The sequence below is a fragment of the Drosophila biarmipes genome, chromosome X (assembly GCF_025231255.1).
Source record: "Drosophila biarmipes strain raj3 chromosome X, RU_DBia_V1.1, whole genome shotgun sequence".
Taxonomy (NCBI): domain Eukaryota; kingdom Metazoa; phylum Arthropoda; class Insecta; order Diptera; family Drosophilidae; genus Drosophila; species Drosophila biarmipes.
This window is the reverse complement of record NC_066611.1, coordinates 7250232-7269639: the sequence shown is the minus strand read 5'-3', so window position 1 is coordinate 7269639 and position 19408 is coordinate 7250232. Positions and strand designations below refer to the sequence as shown.

At 44.2% G+C, this 19408-nt stretch overlaps 2 protein-coding genes across 5 annotated transcripts in view; one reads left to right on the top strand and one right to left on the bottom strand.

Annotated features, from left to right (window-relative positions):
• LOC108030513 (uncharacterized) overlaps positions 1-19408 on the top strand; it is a 72460-nt gene that overhangs the window by 26681 nt on the left and 26371 nt on the right. For all 4 annotated transcript variants that reach the window (XM_050890552.1, XM_050890551.1, XM_050890550.1 and 1 more), the window contains 4 exons: positions 8148-9660; positions 10651-12532; positions 13058-13454; positions 13725-14143. In XM_050890552.1, coding sequence (XP_050746509.1) covers positions 8148-9660; positions 10651-12532; positions 13058-13454; positions 13725-14143 — 4211 coding nt within the window. The remainder of the gene's footprint in view (positions 1-8147; positions 9661-10650; positions 12533-13057; positions 13455-13724; positions 14144-19408) is intronic.
• LOC108030580 (uncharacterized) lies at positions 16631-19168 on the bottom strand. The gene is made up of 2 exons (XM_017103575.3): positions 18690-19168; positions 16631-18242 (listed from the first exon to the last, which is right to left on the bottom strand). Exons 1-2 carry the CDS (start codon positions 19166-19168, stop codon positions 16643-16645), a joined length of 2079 nt encoding a protein of 692 aa, XP_016959064.1. The 3' UTR covers positions 16631-16642.

The window sequence follows — 19408 nt, the reverse complement described above, 5'->3', positions numbered from 1 at the left end:
ATCTTTATTTTTTATTCATAATATTGCGCAGAGATAAGCAAATAGCTGTGACACATGTGTGCTGCTAGGGTAATTTACTCTGATTTCTCGTTTGTATTTACATACGTGTGTGCTGGGTAAACGTAATTAGACACGGAAATGGTCAACAATTTATTTTGAAATTGCGCTAAAAATAAAAGCCCAGCCATGCAATCGGAACTGTAATGCGAATATGCAACTATATTATACAATTCCAATTATTGTGGAGGGTAATTTGCTATGTATTCTGGCCCTTATTCAATTGGTTATAGCATTAACCCGATTTCTTGGAATTAGATCAGAGAACCTACAAGCTTTATTTATAAAATTTAATCCTATATGGTAAAAAACTTAATTAAAGTCAATTTTACGTTGTATTTTGGCTAGGATTGTGAAAATTCTTGAAAAACGCTGCCACACTAGGAATATTTCCAATAAAAATACTAAATAAAATACCAAAATTTATGGTTAATAATATTTAAGTTACCTTTTATCACATTTCCAAAAAGAGTTGGTTTTATAAAGCTCTTTTGGGAGTTTGCTCTATCTATGAACTGATACAATGATATGATAAAATAAAAATTTAAAATTAAAATACCAATTAAAAATACCAAAAATATATGCTAATGCTTTTTATACGAATATCCCAAATATCACCCGACTTAGTACTTCCTCTTGAATGCACTTCCAAAAATACTTGCTTTTCATATAGCTTTTAGATTGGAGATAGCGCTATCTATCAATAGATATTAAGCCCCAGAGCCGGAGTTATGACAAAGAGATTGTTTTATGGGGCAACGAGGGGAATGTACGACGCCCACTGTCATAATAATAACACTAATCTGAATGGTCATGAGTCATTTGCGGTTTTTTTTCCACTACCCCTTCTCTTTTATGGCTTTGTTTTTGCTCTTTTTTTACGTTTGCTATAATTTAGTATACAACGCTCTCTATATTCATGAGGTGTTGTGTGTGACAGGTGTGTGGGGTGTGTGGGGTGTGCGAGGGGAAACCGAAGCGACGGCGGGATGATAACTCATCGATAGACAAGCTTTGGCCGAGGGGTGTGTGTGCGTTGTACATTGAACTACTAAATGGGTAAATGCAAATGTGCAATTTCAGGTCATTAATATTCAAGTGCCTCGGTGTGTTTGTGTTTCTGTTTGAGCAGTGATAGATGGCCGAACATAGATATAGAAGTGGACATATAGCGGTGACATGGACGAGAAGACAGCGACGGACGACAATATCTCGACTTGTCCACCACTCAGTTAACTCGCCTATTGCCTCGATTTGCTACACTTAATCGATAGCACTTAACTGATCGCGCCAAGTGACTAGGCAATGAATCACCCAACTAAAAATACCCAGGGAATACCAACGAAACTGGTTAAGATATGCATTAGTATGCTAAAAAGATAATGGTGATTGATCGGGAACTTTGTTACTAGAAGTTTTAATATTCCGTACACTACTATGCCTATTGGGAAGCCTTTTATCTATCTAAAAAATAAAAAATTAAAATTTTATAATTGATATCTGCGTTGATTTTTCAAAAGTATATTGTGTATATATAAATACCAATTAATACCAATTAATACCAATTAATACCAATTTCAATGTATTATAATTTTAATATTTTAATAAAAGTTGATAAATGTTCTGCATAATTAAAGTTGTTACCTAAACTATACCTAACCTTAAAAACGGATTTTTAAATATATTAAAACAGTGGTACGGTATAAGGATCATCAAGGATCGAAAATCACTAGTAAATCCATTAGAGACCTGTACATTTTATGTATTTTCTTGGTTCTTACAAGTACTTCATATAATGTGGATTATTTTCCCACTTTTAAGTTAACAAAGTACAAGAAGAAAATGCTATTAGGTGCAGGGAATACTTCCCACCAATTAATTAAGGTTCATAAAATCTGTGGATATTGCCCAAAAGCCCCAATTAAATCGTATTAAATAAGTGCACAGCGGTATTAGTGCTTTCTGCGTGCTTGGTTAACTATTTTAGCCGAGTTTGCCCCATTAAAGCCGCCCACCCATCGATGGGGGGGCAAAAGTTGGCATTCCGGCTCAAAAAACAGCTGATCCAATTCGTGGTCTCTCTCCCTCCAAGTCCCTCCCTCCCTTTCTATCCCACTGTCACACTGTCTCTCTCCGTCTCGCTCTCCCCCGTCTATGGCCATCTCACTCTTTCCGCTTTTGTCTCTGTTTGCATGGCTTTTCTTGTCTCGAGCACAAATTAAATTTCCAGCGAATTTAATGGCACACAGACAGACAAGGAGGAAGGATAGGGCGAAGAGAGAGGGCAGGAGCCAGAGGAAGAGGAAGAGGAAAAGGGACACAGATAGCAAAGGACGTTTTAAAGCGGCAGCTGTCTCGCTCTGGCAACCGCGGAAAGTTCAACGCCTAAAAGCAGGCAACAAAAATATGAAAAGGACGTTGGCATGGGTGGGGGGAAATGTGGAAAAATGGCAAAAATGGGCAAAGGCAGCGGGAAAATATGAGGCGAAAAATTAAAGGAAAAGCCAGATGGATGAAGGGCGGTGGGGAAAAACCGGAGCCAAGAATAATAATCAACATACAAAATACGACAGGCTTTTGCAACCTCTCTCTCTCTCCTTGGGGAATTCATAACAAGGCTGTCATCGCCCCCCTTTTCCCCTAGGCCCCTGCATTTTCCCCCGCCCAAAAAATCGATAACGAAAAAAAGCAGTTGCAGTTGAAAAGCGGCTTGAGGGGGGGGGGCTGGGAAAATTGGGCGGGAAAGTTTGGAAAATGGGGAGGCGATAGCAGACAGCTATTTGCTGTATGTACACTTGGGGAAAAAGTGGGGCAAACAAATACATACATGTAATTATTATTATGAAAGAGTAATGTTATAATGTAGGATACATTTAGGTTAGGTTATTAAATATTAAAAAAATCATAAAAATATAAATATTTGATATTGAATACATATAGAAATATATTTTAAAATAAATATGATCTTCTAGAAATCAGAAACTAATGATAGGATTCAAATTAAATCATGTTGTGTAATAATAATAAAAAATGTTTTAAAATTATTACTTTTTGTTATAACTAACATATTTTCCTCAGTGTTTCTATTTCCCCCAAATACTTCTTCTCCTTGTTCCCTTGCTCTTTTTAACATTTTCTGTTTTCACATTTTTCCCTTTATTTATTGTTCTTTATTTTTCGTTCTTTTGCCCATTTTTTATTGGCGGTTTCCCTTGTTTTGTGCTGCATCTTTTCCGTTTTACTGCTAGTTTTACTCCAATATTTGTGGGATTTACTGTTATTTTGCTGTGTTTTTCGCAGTTTGCTCGTACACATGGACGAATGTATGTACTTTATGTGCATTACATATGTACAGACACAGACACAAGGCGTGGCTGGAAGAGGAAGAAGAAGCAGAGGATGAAGTGGGTGGAAGTGGGTGGCGAGGTGATTGCGTGGATGCTGCACACATGTGTATGTATATAAAACATATGGAGAGGATGTGTGGTGTGCATACATACATACATACATATGTGTGACTTACTGCGCACATAACGGTACATGTGTGCTTGCTCTCTCCTTCGCCCCAGCTAGCCCCGTCCCTGTCCCTCGATGCTCCCCATCTCTTTCTGGCTGCATGTTGTTTTCAAACTTTTTCAAACGAAAACAAAGCTGTGCGAGTTCGGGTTTTAATTATTTTCCATTTTCCTTTTTGTTTGGTCGAACTTTAAAGCGGAGTAGCAGATGGGGGAAAATCGGGGGAGATGTTAAAGAGAATCCGCGAAAAGCGGGGAAAATGCTAGAACGAGAAGAAACCGAATATGGCAACGGAAATAAAGGAGGAGGGAAGAGGAAGAAACTGGAGAAGAGAGCTTATTAGCCGGAGCTTTTGCTTTGACATGAATTAAGAGTTCTTCTATTCCCCTTCCTCCTTTCCTCTTCATTCGCATTAAAGTTTAATTCCAACTGTGGAAATATGGCGCCCAACGAGGGAAACAAAGTATTTACTTTGTGTTTCATGAACAATATGAAATAATTTGATTTATTTAACTATGAAATTACTTTAGAATATCTCATCAATCAGAAATCTAATGCAATTAGAAAAGGAAACAAGAACTCATTTTAGATATTATAAACAATTATTTTCCCACAAAACAATTACTAATTTATTGTTTTCTCTTTCTCATTCCAGGTAAAACATCTCAACGAACGTGTAAATCCAGTATAAATCATATTTATTTTTGCAAAGAAAGAAAGGAGCAAAATTCAGGCAAAATAAAATGAAGTAGAGAGTATAGTAAAATTTAGGAAATATAGAGGTCAAAAACAAAAATAGGTAAAATTAGGAAGACATTACAAATATTAAGAATAACCCACATTAGGCAAGGTCAAAGGGTATTTAAAAACGATTAATTAGGATGGAATAATAAGTAGAAAGAAAAAAGCTTGAAGAAAACGCGAAAGGTCAAAGTTTATGTGCCATTTACGCATGTACTTACATATGTATATTAAGATATAAAGCTTTATTGAGGCCATAAAAATACAAGTAGGAGGTTGGAGCTTATTTATAAGCTAACAAGGATTTAATTTGGATAGGCAGGCAGTAAGATATATAAAAGTAATATATAAAAAAATATAGAATCGATTTATGTATCTTAATAAACAATAATAGGGAGCTTATAATAAAAAAAAATTCATTGAAAGAATAAATTAATCAAAAAAAAAAAATTAATAGATCTATTAACTAAATTTGATCACTTAACTAATTTTTTAAATAAAAAAATAAATAAAGTAAATAAATAAAAATGAATATGAACAGTAATCATTAAACACCCATTAAAGTATAAAACTTAAAGAAAGAAATATGGAAATAGAACTATAAACTCGGTTTTTTAATGTTTTTTTTTTACTTTTGCGATTTTTTTCGCCTGCCTGGTCGTCATTCATGATTGATGGTTTCGCTACATCATTCTGTGTCTGAGCTTTTCGCTTGTTTCATTTCAAAAGCGAGATGTGTGGACAAAAGCCTTGAATTTTTTGATGTTTTCTAAATAAAAGAATGGTTCAACTGTGAAGTTTGGCAACGTAGCGCGCCGTCGCAGGCCATCTCACTCGCACTCGCATGGAAACGTCTTTAATATTTAATGAATTAATAAACGGGCTTCTATGTGTTTGTGTGTGTGTGTGTGTTTGTTTGTGAGCTTGTGTGTGTGTTTGTTTGTGAGCTTGTATGTTTGTATGTTTGTGACGTTGATGCATGAGGTCGCGACGCTGCGTTGGCGTCGACGCCGGCAGAGCGCAGCGGCAGCGGCAGAGGCGTGGGGTCAAAAGCGTCGCACGTTAATCACAAAATCAGAAATGCCATCAAATGCGTTTGTTATTGTTAATAGAAACGAATTATTTTATTCAAAATTGTGCAGCCAGACAAAAAGGCACTTAAAAATATATATGTAAAAAAATTGTTTTTTTTTTATAAAGATGTTAGTAAACAAATAAATAATAGAGGTAAAAATGTATTAAGCAAAGAAATGTTTTAAGAGTGTAATGAGAGTATTTTTTTTTAAGTTTTGCGCATGGAGTTTCCTTATTGGAATAATAATAACATTGAATATTCGCATTTAAATTGTAATTTCCATTCGTCTTTTTGTTCTATTACAATGTATTATTCAGTAATTATTAATATTTGCATTCTTTCAGTACAACAAAGTAAAAACAATTGTGACGCTCATTAAAAACACCTTTCAATCAAAAGGCTGGCTAATAAATATTAATAATAATGGATCTACTAGGTTGCTATCAACAATTAAAAGTGGTTACTACTTCTAGGCAATGCTTATAAATATTCATTGAGTCTACTTTGGTCTACTTTTCAAAATTGTTAGTTGCCACCAGTCAAAAACTATTAGAATTAGTTAAAGAATTTGTTACAAATTGCCAAAGTAATTTAAATGTTGCTCCTTTATTTTTATTCAAAAAATTTTACAGAAAATGTTTATAAATACCATACAAGCTAAGAATACGCTTTGTTTTCATTTGCAACTTCAACTTTTCCATTAAAAAACCCAAATTAGCCAATACCCCTGAGGTATGCCAATTTTCGGGCCACCACTGTGTGGGATAAACGAGGGCAACAACAAATGTTCGCACGCTGCCTCTGCCGACGTCGTGCTGCCGCTGCCGACGCGGTTGCGGTTCGGTGCCCACATGCCTGACCGCCAACATCGAACATGTTGCAAGCGAGCACGCTCGATCTTGTCAGCACATGGCGGCGCGTCACGAAAACGACAGAGATGCCAACACCAGGTTCGCACAGCACCCGTCTCGCTCGCACAGGTTCGAAACCGGCCGGGGTTCGTGTCCCCAATAACAAGAATAACGAGAATAATAATAATAATAATAGAGAGCACAATAGAGCCCACTAAATCAACCGTTAGGTAGCCCCCTTATAAATATGGTTTCCACCATGTGATACCTACTAAGTAGTATGGATATATACATAGCACCGTGTGGCCGTATTATGCAGATATGCTAAATTATATGATGCGATCATCCGATTATCTTAGATTGCCGCAGAAACGGGGTCAAGCCTCAGTTGGTTCTATTTGCCGCGGCTCTTCTCGTTTGTCTGTAAATGGAATTGCAGATCGCAGTTTGTGCTGGGTTTATACTGATCTATGGGCTGTTTTTTGGGGCCGGGGGGGTGGTCTGGGGGCTGGTCCAAGTCCTAGCACTGGCATTACTCGATTAGCTGGGGAATTTAAGATCTGAGTGGAACCAGATTCGGTTGGAGACGATCGCTTTATTACGGTTCAAGGTGTTCTGATTTTGCATTCCCACTAGTCGTGAGAAAAGATTGATATAATATGAGTTTACTTACTTAATCTATTTGATATTATTGTGTTACTAAATGTGAGATCTGAATGGATCCATAATCGGTTAGAGATGATCGCTTATCTATTGTAACGTGTTCACAGTATTCTTTCTGCCGTTTATTTGATCGGTTTAATAGATAACACACTATTTCTTATATTATCATCAATGATATCCCATAAAATAGTAAAAGGAAATCTCCTATTAAACTGATAAATCACAATGTTCTTTCCAGGATAGTAGTATAGGCAACTTTTGGTATTTTTGAATTACATATATCATATCATATCTGCTCTTGATTGATAGGAATATCATTTTTTTTTAAAGGATTATCACCATAATTAAACAGACTTAATAAATTTTATTTAAAGTAATTTATAACTCAAAAAAATATTATAAAATCAATCTACGATTTTCGTATTTATGATGATATTTTATATTGTGTATTAAAAGTAAAATTGGTCTAGAATATATAAATTAGGGAACTATTTTTTTTTGAAGAATATAGTACCGTTTCAAAAAACATGAAACTTTGTTTTTTTAGTGATGCTACACATTTAGCAATTTAAATTATATATATATTTTGACACGTAAGAAATAATGGACGTTCCTTTCTTTGCCTTTAATCATTAATAACCCTGGTAATAACCCTTTTATTACCAACATTTAAACTTCGGGCCGAATTCTTAATGTCATCTTACCTATAACATTTTCCATTGTTTTACCAACGAAGTCTCCCAAATCTATGTTGAGTTAACATGATGTAAAGAAATCTGTTAAATATATTTCACATGAACATAAAGAACTGACTTTATAAGGACTTAAACTGCACGTTAACTTAACATGGCATTGAGAAAACCATTTTATATTTGCAAAACTTAAACTCCATGTTAACTTTACATTGAGAAACCTGTTAAATTTACAGAAAGTTAATTTAACTCCATGTTAACCTAGCATGACATTAAGAAGTCTGTTAAATTTACAGAAAGTTAATTTAACTCCATCTTAACTTAACATGACATTAAAAAGTCTGTTAAATTTACAGAATGTGAATTTAACTCCATGTTAACTTAACATGACATTGAGAAGTCTGTTAAATTTACAGAAAGTGAATTAAACTCCATGTTAAATTAACCTGACATTGAGAAATCGACCCTTAGAGTAGTAAATTAGTGAACAAATTAGACAATAATTTAATAATCTGCTGTGTTCCTCTCCTTTCGCCCCCACTGGTCGTACAGGGGCCTCGAGCAGCTGCCGCAGTATGCCAAGCAGCTACAGCAGCAGCACCAGTCGCACCACCAGCAGCAGCAGCAGGAGCAGCGCCCCTCCCTGCATACGCAGATCCACCTCCACCACCACCAGCAGCAGCAACAGCAGCAGCAGCAGCAGCAGCAGCAGCAACAACAGCAGCAGCAGCAGCAGCAGCAATCCTCGAGAGCGGCGGCCAGTCCATTGTCACCACCTCGTCCTGGAAATCCTGGCAGCGGCAACAGCAGCGGCGGCGGCGGCAGCAACAGCAGCAGTGCCGCAGCGGCAGCAGCAGCAGCGGCAGCGGCCGCGGCGGGCGTCAACGTCAGCGGTTACCCGCCACCGCCCCCGCAGCATCGTTTTATCCAGAACACGGGCTACAGCATTGCCCCGGCGCCCACCTACCGTGAGAACCCCTACTCGCGTCACACCCAAATTCAGCAGCAGCAGCAGCAGCAGCAGCAACAGGCAGCAGCCTCCATGCCCGAGTATCAAAGGGCAGCAGCTCGAGCGGCTGCGGCGGCGTCTTCGGGGGGCAAGAGCAACGTTTCTGGCCAAAGTTCCAACAGCAGCGGTGGCGGCGACAGAGGAGGTGGCAGTGGTGGATCAGCTCCACCAGGCGGCGTCGTCCAGGTGTCGCAATCCAGCGGAGTTCTGGTCATGGAAGCCATGCCCCACTATGCCAGCCAACCAAATAGTAATCCCTCCCAGCAGCAGCAGCAGCAGCAGCAACAGCAGCAGCAGCAGGGCGGCAATCCCAGTGCCGCGGGAGCAATACCCGCCTCAGCCTCCGGCGTTAGCAGCATAATGGTCGGGAACCTGGGGCGCATCCTGATGCCCCACTCACAGGCTCTCCAGTATACCAGCGAGTACCTGACCAATGCCACAGCGGTGGCCGTTGCTGCGGCCAACCAGCGACAGCAATTGCAGCTGCAACAGCAGCAGCAGCAGCAGCAACATCCGCCCGAGCCATTTGGCGGCCAGCAGCCGTACAAGAAGCAGCGGCTCAGCGAGGCCAATGCCAGCAATATGAATCACCTGCCACCACACCCGCAGCAGCATCAGCAGCAGCAGCAGCAGCACCAGCACCAGCAGCAGCAACACCAGGCACACCAGCAACACCAGCGATCCTCGCCAGCCCAAGTGCAACAGCAGCAGCAGCAACAGCAGCAGCAGCAGCAGATGAACAGCAGTCGGCAGCAGAGTCACAATGACATGTGCCGACAAGTGGTCACCACGCCCATGGGCATGCAACTCAAGGTGGAGACGCTGCCCCAGCAGCAGCAGATGCAGCAACAGCAGCAGCAACATGCCTCACAATCGCAGAGCAGGTCCCAGCCAGCGGCAAGCAGCATGTCCTCCGGAGTGAGCCAACCGGCGGGCAGCATCACCGTTTCCACGGCGGGGTCTGCGGCGAGTCACAGCGGTGGCAGTGGCAATGTTGTCGGCGGAACGGGCCTGGGGAACACGGGATCCGCCAGCACAGAGGCCTACCATCCTCAGGTGAGTGGGCTGTGAATTTTGAAAGAGAGCTGCTTGAAGTCTAAGAGGGGTTTTTAGGTATTTTCAATGTCATCCTTACTGTTGGAATGATTAAAAGTGTCAAATATTAAGCTTAGGGAGCCAAATTAAATAAAAATATTTTCCTCTGAATATTATTGCTTAAATTCTGAATTTATTGGTGTTAAAAAATATAAATTAAGTCTCTAGGGCTTTGAAATCACTTTAAAATAACTAAAGAATATATATAGTATAAAGAGTATATATATTTTTTTAATTCATTAAATTTCTGAATAGTTTTAATTTTTCAATAAAACACTGAAATATTATTAAATATTTTTCTTTTCAACTAAACACTTAAGTTGAGAAAAGAAACGAAAATTCTATTTAAATTAGTCTAGTCCACAAGAAATACAACACAATCGTATAATTCAGTTAAAAATAAAATTCACAAATCCCTACATTTTCGAAATCACTTTAAAATGTAATTTTATGGTACCTAAAAGTATGCACTATATAAAGGATTGCATTTTTGCACTTCAAAATATATTGTTGCATACTTATAAGCACCTAAAATGGCATTTAAAAGTGATTTTACAAACCTAGTGATTTTTGTGTGCTTTGCATTCTGTTTAATATTTTTTTATTCATTAAAAAACTTTATTTACTTAAAAAGCATAAAGCCAAAACTCTAAAATGTATTCCAAACTTAGAAGACAAATATTCTTATTAGCCACTTTTAAGGGCTTCTTATCCCCAAAAAAAAACTTATAGAAAACGAAAACCGGAATGCTCCTAATAAAAAAGAGGGTTGTGCAACTTTTTAGGGTTGAGATTCCTTTTTTTTTTGCCCTTTAGGGGTCAACCCTATACATATGTATAACCTATGAAGTTTGACATATCGTGAAAATCTTCCAAGCACTTGATTCAAGCAGAGCTCTTCCCATGTCTGAGCAAGAACGAAAATTAAAAAACATTTTCAATCACCGCCAGGTGGAGGCCATTTCGCCCACGCTGCCCAGCGACAGTTCGATCGAGGAGCGCGGTCGGACCAGCGCCAAGGAGGACCTGCTCATGCAGATCCAGAAGGTGGACAACGAGATCAAGTCCGCCGAGACGACCATGGAGACGCTGCGCAAGAAGGAGAAGACGCTGATGGAGGAGGCCGCCCTGGCCAAGGAGCAGAAGGCGGCCAAGGAGGTCAGCGACAACAACAACGATCAGGCCGAGGAGGTGGTCGAGCTGGCCTGGCGCAGCCAGATGCTGGCCGAGAAGATCTATGCGGCCAACCGGAAGACGGCCCAGGCGCAACATTCCAAGCTGCAGAATGCAGCGGCCGATGAATCCTCCCCGGGATCCGTGGCCGGACGTCCCTGGCTGCCACTCTACAATCAGCCCCTCGATGTGGAGGCCCTCACCGTGCTGATACGTCAGCATCAGAGTCAGGTGCGGGCGCCGCTGCTTCTCCACATCCGCAAACTCAAGGCCGAGCGCTGGGTGTACAACCAGGGATTGGTGGAGAAATACCTCAAGGAGCAGGCCGATTGGCAGCGCCGGTGCGAGCGCATGGAGGCCAGTGCCAAGCGGAAGGCGCGCGAGGCCAAGAATCGCGAGTTCTTCGAGAAGGTCTTCACGGAGCTGCGGAAACAGCGCGAGGACAAGGAGCGCTTCAATCGCGTCGGTTCGCGCATCAAATCGGAGGCGGATCTCGAGGAGATCATGGACGGGCTGCAGGAGCAGGCGCTCGAGGACAAGAAGATGCGTTCGTACGCGGTCATACCGCCCCTGATGCACGATGCCCGCCAGCGGCGTTGCGCCTATCACAACGAGAACGGACGCATCGAGGACATGGTGGCAGTGCATCAGCAGCGCAAGGCCCTCAACATGTGGACGGCCGGCGAGAAGGAGACGTTCAAGGAGAAGTATCTGCAGCATCCGAAGAACTTTGGCGCCATTGCCGCCAGTCTGGATCGCAAATCGCCTCAGGACTGCGTACGCTACTACTACCTCAGCAAGAAGACCGAGAACTACAAGCAGTTGCTGCGCAAATCCCGCCAGCGGACGCGCAGCTCCCGCAATCCTGCCAAGGCACAGGCCGCCCAGCCGCAGTGCATCATTGATTCGATGACGACGGGCGTAATGACTCGCCTGCAGCGTGAGCAGCAGCAAAAGTCCGGTGGTCGTTCGTCCGCCGTGGCGGAACGTGAGCGTGCCGAACGCGCTGCGGAGCGAGAGCGTGTGGCGGAGAAGGCGGCAGCGGATGCGGCCAAGGCGGCCGAAAGTGCCGCCGAGAAGGCAAGTGCGGCCTCCAAGGCTGTTGAAGCCACGGCAGCCGGCGAGAAGGTGGCCAAGGCGGCGGCAGCAGCAGCGGCGGCAGCTTCCTCATCAGCAACAGGAGCAGGAGCATCATCTGCAGCAGCTGGAGCAGGTCCAGCGACAGGAGCAACGGATAAGACGGATGCCGGCAAGTCCAGCAGTGCGAATGCCAGCGAAAAGAATGCGATGGCAGCAGCAGCTGGAGCAGCTAGTACGCCGGCCACAGCAGCAACCACAGCAGGAGCTGCTCCACCAGAGATCTCAGCGGGAGGCGAGGCCAAGAGCAAAGCCGCCGACGAGGAGGCGGCAGCAGCAACAGCCGGCGCAGCCACGGTGGCCACGGCGGGCACACCGGCCACTGGAGCCAGTGCAGCCAGTGCGGGCGAGGCGACCACGGCAACGGGAGCCACGGCCACAGCAGCGGCCAAGGGAGCCGGCAAACCGGAGACGGCCACCGAGCCAGCAGGCACGGCTGCCAAGGGAGCGGACTCTCGTGCGGAAGCCAACGATCCGCTGTCCAAAACAGGTCCAAAGGCTATCAATGCCGAGGGCTATAACGGTGGGTTGCGTTGTCTATAGGAGTTAAATATTTTATACAGTATGGCATGGTTTAAGGAAATCTATGGCACATTGCTGATAATATATCTACTCCTTGTTATTACCTTGCAAAGGGATAAATAATTTTTGTCAGAAGCTTGCAAGAAAAACTTGAAGTGAAGAAAACGTTTCCGATTCCATAAAGTAAATATATATGTTCTTCATTAGTATCGTTAGATGAGAGAATCAACCCATGGCCGTATGTCCATTTGTCCGTATGTCATTTGTCCGTTTGTCCGTTTCTGCACAAACTAGTCCATTAGTTTTAGGTCTTTCAGGATAAAACTTATTTTTCAAAAGCTTTTTTTCTATTGCATTACTATTTATTAATATTTTAATTAAGAATTAAAAAAAAAAAGACGATGAATATTTTTACTCAAATCTTTTGAATACTGCAAGGGTAAATCAACTTCGGCTTGCCGAAGATAGCTTATATAAAAAAGGTAATAAAACTGATACTAACTTTCGCAATCTTTCCACATTTTAGCCACTGGAGGCAACAGCGCCAGCAGTGCCACTCCAGCGACTGCACCGACACAGGGCGTAACCCTGAATGGCTTTAAGCCGGGCTACCAGACTGTGGTCATGGCCAATGTGAAGGCCGGCAGTGCCGAGGATTCGGCGACCGGAGGATCCGCACCCGGATCTGGAGCAGCGACGAATGCGGCAGGTGCAGGGCAGGGAGGCGATAAGATCGTCAAGCAAACAGCGCCATCCAGGGCTCCGAATTCCGCGTCCTCGACGGCGGCGGGTGAGAGTGGAGCTGGAGGAGTGCCCACTTTTGCCCACACCGCCACCACGGCGGGCAACTATCTGGGCCAGAAGCTGAAGGCGGCCCAGGTCGAGGGAATGGGAGCTGGCAATGAGCTGCACTCGGATGCTAGGTGAGTGAGCTATGAGTATAAATATGAATGTGATTTGTGTGAAAAGAGCAGGTTAAACTGTTAAAGACAACCTTTATAAGGTTATTATAAATATTTTCTACCTTTATAGCAAGAAATATATATTTCAAAATGTCTAACAATGTTTATAATTAATCAATAATTAAGTTTCCTGTTCTTTCAATCTCGTCACATTAATATTTTCATTTAATTTGATGTATTTAATTACCTATCTACCATAACTAACTATTGCCATCTCGCTCGATTTTGCAGTGAATCCAAGAGGAAGCGCTTCGAGCTGAATTCTGGTGAGGCGACAGGAAACGCAACATCTGCGAATGCCAACAGCAACACCAGCGGCAACAACATGAACATGAGCAACAGCCACGGACATGGACACGGACACGGCCTGAAGGCCAATGCGAAGGATGGCTCGATGGCCAAGACATCATCGCAGCTGCCGTCGGCGTCATCGGCATCGGTTGTCACATCGGCATCGCCGTCGGCCTCCTCGTCCGGCTCCATGTTGCTGATCAGTGCCGCCTCCATCATGTCCACCGCCTCGGGAGCTACATCCTCGAGCACGGCGACCACCACGGCCACGGCGCCATCGATCTCCATGCCCCAACTGGCGGATGGGGGCGCCAATGCGATGGTCAACGCCTCCGAGGTGCTCGCCCTCGATGGCAAAGGTAAGTGCCGGGGCTCCCATTATTATTGCAAGGGATTCGGGTATTTAATCTTTCAACTATTCAGTCATTTTTTTCGTTTTCTCGAGTGTCGGTTAACATTTCGCGAACCGAGTATAGGGTCTGCCAGGAAAACTTCTAGTTAAATATATCATTAAAATGCATTTATATTTGAGGAGTCAATAATGTAACGGTTATTTTAAAGGTCAGATTACGGCGACTTGGTTTTAAACCACGTTTAATGTACATTTTCTGATCATAACATTGCTATTTCAGAGTTTCTCGCTGCAGTTTTCCTTAACTGCAGGTTTATCTACTCTTTTGTTTTTCTTATATATCGAGAAAACGGTAATAATTAGGTGTTTTTCAGAAAATCATTATTCTGTATAAAAACGTTTGAATTTTTAAACTGGTAGACTTTTTATAGAGCTTTATTAAACTAAGCTGGTTAGTTTTCTGGGTGAGATGTCCTTTTGATAGGAACTTTTAGCTATCGAGCTTTTAACGTGTACACTAACCTGAGCTTTTACTGGGAATTTTAAAACATTTTGCCAGGACCTTTCACTCGAACTTTTTGCAAAAATCCTGCACAAGAAAGCTCTCTGTTAACCAGTTAAGCTTTTCATTTCTTTTTTCCTTCTTGAGGTTTAACATTCAGATTAACATGGGCATGTTAATTGTCCTTTTGGTGCGCTCTCCCTCAACGGAGCTTATCAAAAATGCATTTCCCGCCATTGACAACTGCACTGTGGTGCAGTCTCTTCTCGGGACGTTTAATCAAACCATCCACCCATCACCGCCCCCTCAATCCAATCAAAGCTGACTCCACTCTATCTCCGTTTCTTCGGCTTCTGTTTGCCCTGCTTCTCCGCCAGCGATTTCGATTAATATTTCATCAAAAAATATATATATGAAGGAAGACACTGACTGGGCCGCGCTATATTATGGCCTCAAGGCAAGTCGCCGAGGGTCCAGGGCCAAAAAGAGTTGACAGAAATGAGAGGGGGGTGGGATGGGAGGTGAAAGAACAGAGGAGGTGGAGGTGGGAGTAGCTCAATTGGTGGTTCTTCTCGCCACCCGACCGCTACCAGCCAATTTTTCACATTTTCCCAGCGGCTCAGCTCAACGTTTTTCGGCCGCTTGCGGTTTTGTTTGCACCACCGCCCACCGTCAGGCAGCCACCGCCCACTTGAGCCGCCCACTTTGAACCACCCGCCACCCTACTCCACCACCACCGCCATCATCTTCGCTCCGCTTCGCTCGGCCTTGTTGGCTGTCATCTCCCTGGCGAGTTAATTAAACTCAATTAAATTAAAGTCTTTTTTGTAAACGCCTTTTTTATTATGCAAGTGATTTAATTTAATTATTAAATTGCGGCAAGGATTGTTTACCTTAGTAGCAGCCATCGCATTTTTCCAGTCGCATTTCAATCTCCGCTCCGGAGGGTGGAAAAAGTAGATCAAGTCGGGGGACAGTCGAGGATGTCGATAAGCTATTTTAGGTTAGAGAACTTGGATCTATTTATTTTTGCCCTTCTTATTGGCATTACCAGACCAAAAGATTTTGGTTTATGCTTTTTCTTATAGCAAGTGGCTGTGAGAAGAAATAAGAATGGGATTTGTTTACTTGATGTGGATTTAATGCTGATTTACTTACTTATTTCACTTTAGATTTTAACCGTTAGTTTCCATAGTTCCTCTATGTTTAGGGTTTGTTCCTTAATTAGTTGCACTTTATAAATATTTTTAAAAGCTTATCCCAAGAAAGTATAGGTTAAATTTTTTTGACACGCTCTTCAACTTGCACTTGATTGCTTCAAGTATTTTTTAACCTCTAGTTAAATCCTTGTTGAATCCTTCTTTATGAAAAATGGTTTCACATTTTAATGGTTAAATTTTATGTGAATTTATCATCTCTTATCCCATGACTGTTAATTTCCAATTTGTTTATACTTTATTAGATTATAGAATTTTTTCGTTAACCACCAGATTAACCTTTACTTATTAAAGATGTTTTTCCAACTACATGGTTGCATTTTATATGAGTTTTTGATTGTTTATTCCAAAATTGTTTATTTCAAATGAAAATTGATATCTTTTAAACTTTCACTTGTTTTATTGAAAGATTTTTTTAACCTCTGGTTAAACTTATTCTTTATCTTCGTCACTGATTTTTCAAATACTTTTTATGTGCTTCGGATTATTTTCCAATTAGTTGCTTACACGTTTTTGTTCGCTTAACCCAAGGTTGTTTATGTCTAATTTAATGTTTAACTCTCACGTGTAACCCCTTATTTAACCGTTAGTTTATCCATTACGATCTCTGTAGTTGTGATTTTTAAAACACTTTTTATTTATTTAATTGCATTTCTAGAGCGAGAAAAAAAACATTTAGCTTGTGTGGGGTGTTGTGTGTGTGTGTTGGTTGTGTACATAAATTCGTAGATTTCGTTGCTTTGATTTTGCCAGTGCCTCGTTTGATATGATGCAGATATATAGTATCTTAGGAGTGTTGCTGGTGTTGCTGCTGATCATCGGCAGCTGTTGCTGCTGCAGCTGCTGCTGCTGCATCGCGCTTCGTGTTGCTGGTGCTGCTGTTGCTGTTGCTGCTGCTGCTGCTGGTGTTGCTGCTGCTGTTGTTGCTCGTGTTGCTGGTGGCAGTGGCTTCGATCTCATCCGCATGGCACATTTTCCGATGCTTGTGCACGAAATAGTAGCTGGGGAACTTGCTGCCGCACGTCTTGCAGGGATAGTACTGCACATTCATGTCCAAGGGTCGCACCTCGCGACGCAACAGGGCAGATGCTGCTCCTCCAGCTGCCCCACTTCTCTCCGCTGCCGTTGTTGCCCGCTGACCCGGCTGGTTATCCGCATCCGGGTTGCCACTGCTGGCCAGCAAACTAGTCGGTTCCGCCAGCAGTTTCTTATCCGCCGTGGTCAAACTCAAGGGATTCAGGTGCCGCTTGGCATGCTTCTGATAGCAGTACTGGGATTTGAAGGTGTGCTTGCAGTAGACGCAGACATAGAGCTCCTGGTGGGCGCCGGAACCACTGGCTGAGGTAGCCGAGGAGCCCGCTGCCTGTGCTTTTCTGCTGCTTGCCGATGTTGATGATGATGATGATGCAGTTGCTCCTGTTGCCTGTGGCTTTGGGCCGATGGCATCGCCACTATTCTCGCTCTCCTCCTGCTGCTGGTGGCTCAACTGGCGCTGCTGACTGCTGATGGCCCTGGCCATTTGCTGGTGGAAGGAGTAGCTCACGCTCTGCTGGCTGCGATGCTGCTCCACCGCTGAAGAAGATCCTCCAGCTGCTGCTCCTCCTCCTCCCCCACCGCTGCCACCCAAGGAACCCGATTCTAGGCTTTCAGGCTTGTGGCCGTAGGCTGTGTTGAGTATCCGGCGAAATCTCACTGGTCCATCGCAGCTGGCCACATCGATGATGAACTTCGAGGGCGTTATGGGTGTGGGGGCACTGGCCATTTCCAGTTGGGCCGCCGGCACAGGAGCCTTGGCCACCTGCAGGCCACTGGATTTCCTCGATCTGGTTTTGTTACCTCTACCACCCTTTGCGGTTTCCCTCTTGGAACTCGAGATCTTGGGCTGGACGCTTTGGGATTGGATTTTGGGTGGCGCAACTATGGGCACCGGAGGCGTTGGCGGCTTCACATCCAGCCGCTCGATGTTCAGGCTGCCGGCGCTGCTGCCGGCCAGGGAACTCACCACCGACACGTTGCAGTCCATGTCCACGTCCGGCTCGGCATCGGCCTCGTTATCCGTCGCCGTGTTGCTGTCTATGAACACCTCCACATCCTCGTCCTCTTCGTCGGCATCCTGCATCCGGGTCGCGTGTTCGCTATCCAGCAGCGAAGTGGAGCCGGCGAAGGAGCTCAGGGAGGCTGGAGTGGCAGCCGGCTGAGGTGGCGGCGGTGGCGGATGAGCACTTGGCTGGGCCTGTGGCATGGGCAGAAAGCCGAAATTCGGCATGGTGGCCTTGCTGGGTATGGGCCGGATGACCTTGGCGGCTGCCTGAAGGCCGGGAACTGGGCAAAGCTGGGCGGGATTGCCATTCAGATAGCCCTCCGTTTGGGCGCGCGCCAAAAAGGAGCTAGAAAATATAAAGCAGGAAGTGAGTCAAAGCGGAACTCAGAGAAGAGAGGCTTATTATTTCGCAAAGTATTCAACGGATTGTTGGGATTTTTTGGGGATAAGTCTTCAAGAACTTAAACTCTGAGAAACTAAACGATTTCGCACCGAACCCGAAACCCACTGGCAGATTTAGAGAGCTCTTGGCATGAGCAGTATGGAAATTTGATATTATTTCGAAAAGTACTCGATGGATTGTTGGAATTTTTTGAAGATAAGCTTCTAAGACCTTTAGCTTTAAGAAAATCAAAGATTATCCACCGAACCCAAGACCCACCAGGAGTTAACCAAGATGATTGCTTATTATTTCGAAAAGTACCCAATGGATTGTTGGGATCTTTTGAGGATAAGCTTTGGAGACCTTTATCAAACAGAATATCAAAGGAACCCCACCGAACCCGAGACCCACCGGCAGATTTCCAGAGCCCTCGGCATGTGCAGGACATGGGTGGCCAGCAGCACGGCGAAGATGTTGTCGACGGTCAGGTCCAGATATCCCGTGTACATGTACGTGAGCAGCGGAGCAAACTGATCGGCCGTCACATTGCTGAGATACAGGAGCAGTTCGCCCGTTGCCGTCGTGGCCGACGAGGAGTTCGCTGTGAGATTGGGTGCCGGCACCACCGACGAGGCGCCCGAGGCGTCATCCAAGCGGATGGCGGACCTGAGGTAGCCACTGTGCATGCCCAGCACCAGCGAGTGGGCCACGAAGCGCACACTGCCGGGCGCCGGGCCCACCTCGAGGATGACATCCGGCGGCGAGCTCATCACCAGGGCGGAGGCACTCACTCCGCCCGGTGCCCCGCTTCCGGCTCCGCCGATACCCGAGGTCGAGGAGGCGGAACGCGTGGCCGCCGTGCTGCTGCCCGTCAGCCAGTTGGTGAACATTGCACAAGTAAACAATAAAAAAAATATGGGAATCGCTCGCGTTCGCTGCGAGATTTTTGGCGCAAGCAGCAGGAGGACGTACGAATGGACCACCGCCGCGTGTCCAGGGGGAAGTCGGCTGGAGAACTGATGGCCGACAGCCGTGCGTCTCCGGTATTTATACTCCCCGGCAGGCGCTCGGCTCGTCCTTCGGCCGGCGATTCGGCGATTCGGCGATTCACTCGTGGCCTGTGCCGAAAC